This window comes from Squalius cephalus (genome assembly GCF_949319135.1).
Source record: "Squalius cephalus genome assembly, chromosome: 8".
NCBI classification, from domain to species: domain Eukaryota; kingdom Metazoa; phylum Chordata; class Actinopteri; order Cypriniformes; family Leuciscidae; genus Squalius; species Squalius cephalus.
Window position 1 is genome coordinate 6,133,982 of NC_137129.1, and position 10,199 is coordinate 6,144,180.

Here is a 10,199-nt window from a genome sequence, read left to right on the forward strand (position 1 = left end):
GAAAATCAAGTTTTTAATGTTGTTTATATGTCTATGTGGTGTTTTAATATGCTTTAAGACAAACCTGTAAATTATGACAGAATTTTCATTTTTGGGTGAACTATCCCTTTAAGAATAGCCTACTTCTATAATACGACAAATTGGACATTTTCCACAACTTTAAGCGACTTCATTACAAGAGCAAGTTCGTAACAAAAAAGGTGATTTAGCCAATCGACATATGAATGATGATGAGATGGGATCCTCACATGTTGTGTACCCGTCATCACTAAATTGCTCCGTCTGCGTTTCTATAGCAACATCTAACAAAAGACTTGAAAGGTGAGAATCGGAAAATGTCGGCAATGAACAGAAAAATGATTCAAAACCTCGCTGAAACTTTATGCAAGGAAGTCAAACATTGTAAGTATTTCGAATGTTTTTTCTTCTTATATGCCAGTTAATATTATTCTTTAATATAATTCTAATAAAACGTCTGCTAGCAGCTGTTAGTTCATCACCCGGACAGGTCCTGCTTTATAAAGTTAGGCTAATGTTATTTACAATAAATACCGTGTTTAGTGACTTGACAGTATTGTGATTGTGCTGTAGTTAGTATCGCAGAGGTGGGGTGTCTGATAAGGCTGTTCACCGGACTGGTGGGAGAGCAGGCAGAGAGAAGAGCGGATCACGGACTCGACAGGGTCCAGTTCAGAAATATCCTGCACAACACATTCGGGCTGACTGAAGATGTGATCATGGATAGAGGTAACGTTACGTGTTTGGATGAGGACGATTGTAGACCGTAGTCTGGTCTGCAGCATACATACTGTATATTATATAGGTGTGTGAGAGTAATAAAAAAATGCATGTAGAGTAAGTTACTGGTCAAAAGTTTGGAAACATTATTATTTTTAATCAAATAAATGATGAGCATAAGAGACTTATTTCAAAACATTACAAATAGTAAAGTCTCCAAACTTTTAACCGGTACTGTAACGTTACATACTTATTTGCAGTTTAACAAACTAGTGCAAAATACCCGTGCAAAATCAGTTTTTGTGTGTGTTTTTAGTAATTGTTGGTTTGGTGTGTTTGAGTGCTCATTGTTACAATTACACAGCAAAAGTTCAGTGACATTTTTATTTGTGCATGGTAAAAAGCACACAGTGAACTCCGAGAAAACGCTATGCTTGAGCAAATACAGTTTGTGAATAGGCTACTACAAATGATGCCCGTGAAAGAGACTGTGAACGCATTGAATAGGATATGTTTAGTTGGTGAATAGCATAGGCTACTATTACACAGTAGCGATAACGTTAAGCGCACCAGAATGAAATATCATCTTCAGAAGTAAACAGCATAGCTGACTTATAGATTCAGTTAACATCCACAAATGAATAAGCACCTCGATTCAGGGAGCAGTGCAAAGTGCCCGTGCAAAATCAGTTTTTGTGTGTGTTTTTAGTAATTGTTGGTTTCTTGGTAAAGAAAACACATTTTTACTCCAATTAATCAAAATGTACTTATCACGTTTTGGAACCAAACTATAATATTCAGAAGTAAACAGTGTAGCTGACAGATTGTCAGAATGTTTATTTTTAAACCACAACCTTCTTGGGGCTTCTTTGACCGATACAACTCTCTAGTGTCAGAATGTTTATTTTTAAACCACAACCTTATAAAAATGATATATTTAATGATATCTTTAGCATTTCTCATCCAAACAACGTCAAACTTGGCACTGCACTTACTCGTGCTCGTGGCAAGACACCTGTCAAGTTTGAAATCCATCGGACTAACGGTTCGAGAGATATGTGGTTAACAGACACACAGACAGACAGACAGACACACACACACACACACACACAGACAGACAGACAGACGTTTCTGTAATTTATAGAGAGATATAAGGATATTAGTACCTGTCAATAATAGTAAACCTTTGTAATATTTTCTTATTCATGAAGTACTACTAATATAAAAAAGATTCTCCTTTGTCTGAGCCTCAAGGAGGAGATTAACCATTTTTGCAAATTTTTGTAACTCCTTGTGCATTCAGTTTTCCGTGTCTTTGACAAGGACAATGACACCTACATAAGCGTCAAAGAGTGGGTGGAAGGTCTGTCTGTCTTTCTACGAGGCACGCTGGATGAAAAAATGAAATGTGAGTTCTTCATATTTTATACTTTATAAGGTTATGTACATAAAGTTCATGTTATAAAATATGTATAAAATATTCCATGTATAATGCCTAGTCTGCTTTGACGTATACGACCTGAATGGGGACGGATACATCTCACGGGAGGAGATATTTCAAATGCTGAAAGACAGCCTCGTCAGGCAACCCACCGAAGAGGACCCCGACGAGAGGATTAAGGATGTTGTGGAAATTTCCTGGAAAAAAATGGTACTACTATGTGTCAGACTCAACAATGGTAAAATATTCCATATACATTTTCTAAGTATAAAAGATATGTACCTTTTATTTTTTCAGGATTATGACCATGATGGAAGAGTTTCTTATTCCGATTTTGAGAAGACAGTCAATGATGAAAACCTTTTACTAGAAGCTTTTGGCAACTGCCTCCCCGATACAAAGGTAGAAATCACAAGCAACTATTTTTGCATGTAAAATGTATTGTAATTTGAAAAAGTTTAAAATGTTTTTATTTTTTATTATTTGTTTGGCAGAGAATACTGTTATTTGAGCAACATGCATACCAGGAACCATATGAATATTGAAAAGAACCACTGAATTTTGAAGGGTTGGGGTCAGAATCCCTTGTTCTTCAATATATCCTTTTGAGTTTTTACATCATCTATCTATAAATTACAGAAACGTCTGTCTGTGTGTCTGTTATTCGCATATCTCTCAAACCGTTAGTCCGATGGATTTCAAACTTGACAGGTGTCTTGCTACGGGCACGAGTAAAGGCCCGTTCACACCAAGGACGATAACTATAAAGATAACGATAAAGATATAATTCTAAAAATCGTTCTCCATATTAAAGAATAACAGAGTTCACACCACAACTATAACGATAAAGATATGAGGAACGATATCGTTGGGATCACTTTCAGAACGATTTTTTTTCAGCTGTCAAACGATAAAACACTGACAGTCAATCAGAATCCATTCTAATTTAAAGGTCTCGCGCATTTAAAATGGGGCGCGTGCGCGCGTGCTTAGAATAAAAAGACCGTTATCGTTCGTTGGTGTGGACGCATATATAGTTATCTTTGTCGTTATCTTTATAGTTATCGTGCTTGGTGTGAACGGGCCTTAAGTGCAGTGCCAAATTTGACGTTGTTTGGATTAGAATTGCAAAATATATTGTTAAATATATCGGTAAAAGAAGCACTTAGAGGGTTGTGGTTTAAAAATAAACATTCTATTTACTTCTGAATATTATATTTTATTCACGGCCATCATTTGTAGTTGTCACGGGTCTATGAAGGAGGACTCAAATGCAGAACGAGTGTAAACCGGTTTATTGACAAACAGTAGACAGATGACAAGATGTGGTGGGAGAGGTGAACAGTCCAGACCATAGGCAGGGATGAGACACAATGACAGCCGTTGTAACTAGCAGAGCAGCAGTTGTAACTAGCACAAGAGGACTGTAGGTTGGAGAGTAGTAATGGCAGAGCAGAATGAGACCTGAGAATACCAGCAATAGCCAGACAGGAACTTCAAGTACACCAGGCAAAGCACTCAGGTATCTCAGGCTTAGCACCAGGCTTGCTCCAAAGCAAAGAGTGCAAGCAGCCAGGGACGCTCTGCTAGCAGGACAGGACTGGAACTAGAGACACAGGAGACAAGACGGACAGGACCGATGGCAGAACTAAAGCACTAAAAAACAATAAGAAACTTCTACAAATAAAACACTATAGACCTTAGTAACAAGAAACAAACTATGTAGCACAGAAGTACACAGTAGCACAACATCTAACGAACTGGCAACACATGAGGGAAAGAGCACACATATAAAGGGAGCTAAGAACAAGAGGAACAGGTGAGCACACTCAGACAAGGAACAGGGGCCTGTACCATGAAGGTAGCTGAACAAACTCGGGGTTACAGGATTAGTTTTGAGTTGACAAAACCAAACCGGTGCAATCAGGCTTTATTGGTACCATGATGCAGCTCATCAACTTTCTCTGTCAACTCAGGCTTTGATCCTTAAGCTATGATTACTCCACGCGAGCGTGCACATAAATCAGTGACGTTGACACTGAACAACCAATCGCGGGTAGAGCGAGAGCGATATATTTTTCCGCGGAGGAGCAAGAGATAATCATTCAGAATTACGATGAATTTAAATATGTATTTCAAGCTCGAAACAATACGGTCTCTGCTGCCAAAGCAAGAGAAGACTGTTGGAGAAAGATTGCTGATTGTTAATGTGTAAGTTAAACAAATGCGTTCTATATTTATGTAAAATTATGTATGTAAATACAGTATGTATGTGTAGCCTATATGTGTAATATAGCCTATAGCCTATAAAAAATGTACATGTATGTACTAAGAAAGATTAATATTCATTGATTTTTAGATGCAACCCCAACTCCAAATGTTCTTGGCAGCAGATAAAGACAAAATATAAAAATATAATTCAAAGTGGTGAGTATTTACCACATTACTTTTGTGAACATTTTATCACAAACACTTGTTTGCAGCAAACAGAAATAAAGAGTTAAATTCAGAAAACCAGAATACACTGTGGCGGAGGAGTTGGCTCTGAGTAGGCAATAATGTTCTTCTCTCACCTTCCTCGTGTGGATTATCTTCGTTGTGCATCATCTTCGTTTGGATTGTTTGTTCCCTGGATTCCTGAGCACGCCGATCACTGCACGCCATCACCGGGTTGCCCGTCGAAGTCCCTGCGTCATATTTCAGAGTGTTTGTCCTCTGACCTGTTGTCTTCTCCTACGAAGATCTAACAAACAGTTTTACTTGCATTTTGCATCCATCTCTGTATCATTACAGAACGATCTGACCACATCATGGATGCAGCGAGTTCAACCAGTTTGAGCGAATTCATTTCACACAGTATCACAAGAATGGATCAGCAAGAAGAGAGCATCTCTAACACAGGTCGGGCGGTACAAGCACTTGTGGCGCAGATGTCCGAGCTCACCCAACAACTTCAACATCTAAGGGCTCCCGCTGCGCCACCCACACCGCCCGTTCAACCCACCCCACCAGAGCCGGATTCCCAGCCAGAGCCACGACTACCGACACCAGAGGGTTATTCAGGTGAACCTGACTACTGCAGAGCCTTTCTTACTAGATGCTCCATGCATTTTTCGTTGCAGCCACGGACTTTCAACCGTGAACAGTCGAAGGTAGCATTTGTACTCACATTGCTGTCGGGTAAAGCGGCTCTTTGGGGAACGGTGGTGTGGGAGAACCAGGATCCATGCTGCGCCTCGTTCCAGACACTCTCCGAGGAGATGAGAAGGGTCTTCGATCGTGCGGTGGCGGGTAGGGAGGGGGCCAGACTACTCACAGACCTTCGCCAAGGAGATGGCTCGGTGTCGGAATATTCCATCCAGTTCCGCACCCTGGCCGCAGAGTGTCATTGGAACGAGGAGGCGCAGTGGGACATGTTCCTGCATGGGCTGGCTGACAGTGTTCAAAAGGAAATTTATATTCTGGATCTACCCAGGAATTTGAATGGACTAGTGGAACTAGCATTGAGAGTCGACGCTCGTTTGTGTCGAAGTCGGGTGGTTCGACAAGCACGCCCGAACCGACCTCAGTACGGCACGGAGGACTCGCGTACCAGCGGCAGGAACACGGTCAGCCCAGTTCTCGATCACGAGCCCATGCAGGTGGGGAGAGCTCGGCTTTCTCGGGAGGAGAGAGAAAGGCAGAGATCCCAAGGACTCTGCCTGTACTGTGGCAGAGCGGGTCACTTCATCCACTCCTGCCCGGTAAAAGATCAAGCCCGGTAGTAACTGTGAGGCTACTATCGGGTGGGATCTCCGCCGAGAAGACCTCATCATCGACCCTCCTCCCGGTAAGACTGAGATGGGCAACCCTTACGCACGACACTCAAGCCTTACTGGACTCTGGAGCAGAAGGTAATTTCATGGACTTCAAACTCGCTCACAGACTCCGAATTCCTATCACCTCACTCATGCACAAGATATTGAGAGCATCAACACTCTCAATGGACAAGAAGTTCCCAATATTTCTCACACCACAGAACCCATCACACTCATCACATCTGTCAATCACACTGAGACAATATAATTTCTTCTCATGGACTCACCACTTGCACCCGTGGTTCTTGGTCACCCCTGGCTTACTCAACACAGCCCCAGAGTCGACTGGGGTCACCATTCCATATCCACATGGAGTAACAAGTGTCATGAGTCCTGTTTAGTGTCTGCTTGTTCGTCTCGTTCTGTGTTTCAGGAGGATGCAGTGGATTTGTCTAACGTGCCCGCAGAGTACCTCGACCTGAAGGAAGTGTTCAGTAAGTCCCGTGCTGCTTCTCTTCCTCTGCATCGTCCCTATGACTGTGCTATAGAGTTACTGCCCGGTGAGTCTCCGCCTATGGGCAAGTTATATTCGCTTTCTGTTCCAGAAAGGGAGGCTATAGAGAAATATATTTCTGATTCTCTGGCATCCGGGTTCATTCGTCCTTCCTCTTCTCCAGCGGGGGCGGGGTTCTTTTTTGTGGAGACGAAGGATGGGTCTCTGCGACCTTGCATTGATTACCGAAGGTTGAACAACATCACGGTAAAGAATACTTATCCTTTGCCGTTGATGTCTTCAGCTTTCGAGAGGTTACAGGGAGCATCCATGTTCACAAAATTGGATTTACGTAACGCCTATCATTTGGTTCGCATAAGGAAGGGGGATGAATGGAAAACCGCGTTTAACACCCCCAGGGGGGATTTTAAATATTTGGTCATGCCTTTTGGGCTGTCCAACTCCCCAGCGGTCTTCCAGGCACTCGTCAATGACGTGCTGAGAGGTTTATCAGTTCATATATGTCTACCTGGATGACATATTGATTGTCGCCAGCATGTCAGACGAGTGCTTCAGAGGTTACTAGAGAATGGGCTTTTTGTTCTAGGCGGAGAAATGCGTTTTTAATGCACAGTCTGTTCCATTCCTAGGTTACATCGTCTCTACTGAGGGAGTTCGTATGGATCCTGACCAAGCGTGCCGCACAAGCCCTGAAAAGTGAAGCCAAAACGTCTCGATCGCCCCCCAGTGACTGGTCCTAGTATAGGTCATAAGCCCCGCCTCCCCGTGTTATTCAACGGGACGCGAGACCAACTAAACAATTAAATTACACTTCAAATATCTTTTTTCTAAAGGTGGTTTCTTTCATTTGCTGTCGTTTTTATCACGCTGATGCAAGTTCAAGTGTCTGTTTCAAAAATAAGTTATTTTTTAGTTAGTTACGTGATGCGGTGGTGTAACGTCATGATTGACAGCTGTGATTGACAAGTTCTCTGAGTGAAGTAGTCACTGAAGCACCAACGGACATTTTTTTCGGGATCTTCGGAGGACTGAGGAGATTGTGTTTACTTTATTTTAACAAGCCTCTTGTCGTACTGCAATCAATTTTTTAAAAAGTGTGCAGAATCCACTCTCCCTGAGTGCATTCTGCGAGAGTGAGGGCGGAGCGTTGATTTCGCGGCTTTACTTCCTGCTCACTACTGCGCAGGTCTGGTCCCGAGATCGCTACTGCGCAGACTCAAGTTCCATTAAAGCTGCAAGCAGCGATGAAAAGGGCCCTCGCACCCCTGCCACCGCCAACCGGCGTCTTTAGTAAAGGCCTTAAGATTACACTCACCAAATTTGAAGAGGATCAGATCAAAACTGTAGGAGGAGTTCGTTAAAGTACAACATCAGGAAATGGCAAAAACTGCCCAAAATCTGAGAGGAAGTTCAAAATAGCTGACTTCCTGTTGTGTTTAGGGCTACGCTCCAAGAGACTTTTTTGTAGGTATTGGGTCATTACATGTATGTACCAAATTTCATACCTGTACGTGAAACGTAGAGCCGGGGCAAAATGTAGGGGCAATAAGTAAGCCATTTTGCCCCACCCAATTTTGAAAACCACATCACACGTAATTTTTCACCACTTCTGAAGCGTGTGCAAAGTTTCATGATTTTTCGAGCACGTTTTGTATTTGCCACACCTCCTGCTACCAGCAGGTGGCGCTATTGCTATAACCAAATATGAGCATGGTCATGTGTTCAGGACAGGACTCTTATCAAACATGTGAAGTTTGGGGCAGATTGGACATCGAATGCCTGAGTTACTGCAGGCTGTCTGTGGTTGCCTAGCAACATCGGAACTGCAAGCAACATTAATATTGAACTTATCTGATCATATCACCAAAAGGCCGAAATTGGGTGAACATTTGTCAGGCCGCCGAGGGCACACCCTTCGATGAAAACTCTAGATCTTCGCAATTTAACGTCGCAAAGGCCTTAAGATTACACTCACCAAATTTGAAGAGGATCAGATCAAAACTGTAGGAGGAGTTCGTTAAAGTACAACATCAGGAAATGGTGAAAAATGCCCAAAATCTGAGAGGAAGTTCAAAATAGCTCACTTCCTGTTGTGTTTAGGGCTATGCTCCAAGAGACTTTTTTGTAGGTATTGGGTCATTACATGTATGTACCAAATTTCATACCTGTAAGTGAAACCAGGAGCCGGGGCAAAATGTGGGGGCAATAATTTACCGAATTTGCCCCACCCAATTTTGAAAACCATATCACACGTAAATTTTCACCACTTCTGAAGCGTGCGCAAAGTTTCATGAGTTTTCGAGCATGTTTAGGCCCTCTAAAAAGCGATTCACTTTGGAGAAGAATAATAATAATTAAAGCTGCAAGCAGCGATGAAAGGGCCCTCGCACCCGTGCCATCAACACTCGGTGGCTTTAGGAAGGCAGAGCATGGTTGGGAAATGTACATTTAAGGAGGTATATATAGTAAGAGTATGTCAAAGTCAGTTACAAAATGTTTTGTATAATGGTGATAATAGCATGCTTCATGACTCAGCTAAGTGTTGCTAGCATGTTCAGTCTGTTTCTAGCATGCTTAGTACACAATAATTATGTGGTTAGTACTGCATTACTGTGTTAACCATGTCAGTTTCTGTTGCCAGTAGGTGGCGTTATGACTATAACTGAATATGAGCATGGATGTGTGTTCAGGACAGAACTCTTATCAAACATGTGAAGTTTGGTGCAAATTGGACATTGCCTTCTTGAGTAACAACAAAGTCATGTTTCATTGAATTAGCATTCTTTAGAACTTAGCTAAGCATTGTTAGCATGTTTTAACATGTTGCTAGAACGGCATCAACGTGTTAAACATGTCACTTCCTGTTGCCAGTTGGTGGCGCTATTACTATAACTGAACATTCTCATGTAGATGTGTTCAGGCCATGACTCTTATCAAAAGTGTGAAGTTTGGGGCAGATTGGACATTCCATGCCTGAGTTACAGCAAATTCCTATTTAATTGCAATAATAGCATGCTTTAGCACTTGGCTAAGAGTTTGCTAGCATGTTTTAGCATGTTTCTAGTATGTTGTTAGCATGTTTAACACTTGCTGGCACTTTTTTATATGTTATTAGGAGTCCACAACAGTGTTAAACATGTCACTTCCTGTTGCCAGCAGGTGGCGCTATGACTGTAACTGAATATAAGCATGGTCATGTGTTCAGGACAGAACGCTTATCAAAAGTGTGAAGTTTGGGGCAGATTGGACATTCCATGCCTGAGTTACAGCAAATTCATATTTAATTGCAGTAATATCATTCTTTAGCACTTAGCTAAGTGTTTGCTATTATGTTTTAGCATGTCTCTAGTATGTTGGTAGGATGTTTAGCACCTACTGGCATTTTTGTATATGTTATTAGGAGTCAAGAACAGTGTTAAACGTCACTTCCTGTTGCCAGCAGGTGGCGCTATGACTATAACTAAATATGAGCATGGACATGTGTTCAAGAGATAACTCTTATCAAACGTGTGACGTTTGGGGTAGATTGTACATTGCCTTCTTGAGTAACAACAAAGTCCTGTTTCATTGAATTAGCATGCTTTAGCACTTAGCTAAGTATTGCTAGCATGTTTTAATATGTTTCTAGCATGTTTAGAACTCAATGGCATTTTTAACATGTTGCTAGAACGGCATCAACGTGTTAAACATGTCACTTCCTGTTGCCAGT

General features: G+C 41.8%; 1 protein-coding gene across 1 annotated transcript; it reads left to right on the top strand.

Annotated features, from left to right (window-relative positions):
• The first annotated feature begins 291 nt into the window (after positions 1–291).
• On the top strand, positions 292–2,743 carry LOC307163420 (calaxin-like). The gene is made up of 6 exons (XM_079879445.1): positions 292–402; positions 592–747; positions 2,042–2,146; positions 2,238–2,389; positions 2,477–2,581; positions 2,674–2,743. Exons 1-6 carry the CDS (start codon positions 336–338, stop codon positions 2,722–2,724), a joined length of 636 nt encoding a protein of 211 aa, XP_079735571.1. The 5' UTR covers positions 292–335; the 3' UTR covers positions 2,725–2,743.
• Positions 2,744–10,199: the final 7,456 nt, after the last annotated feature.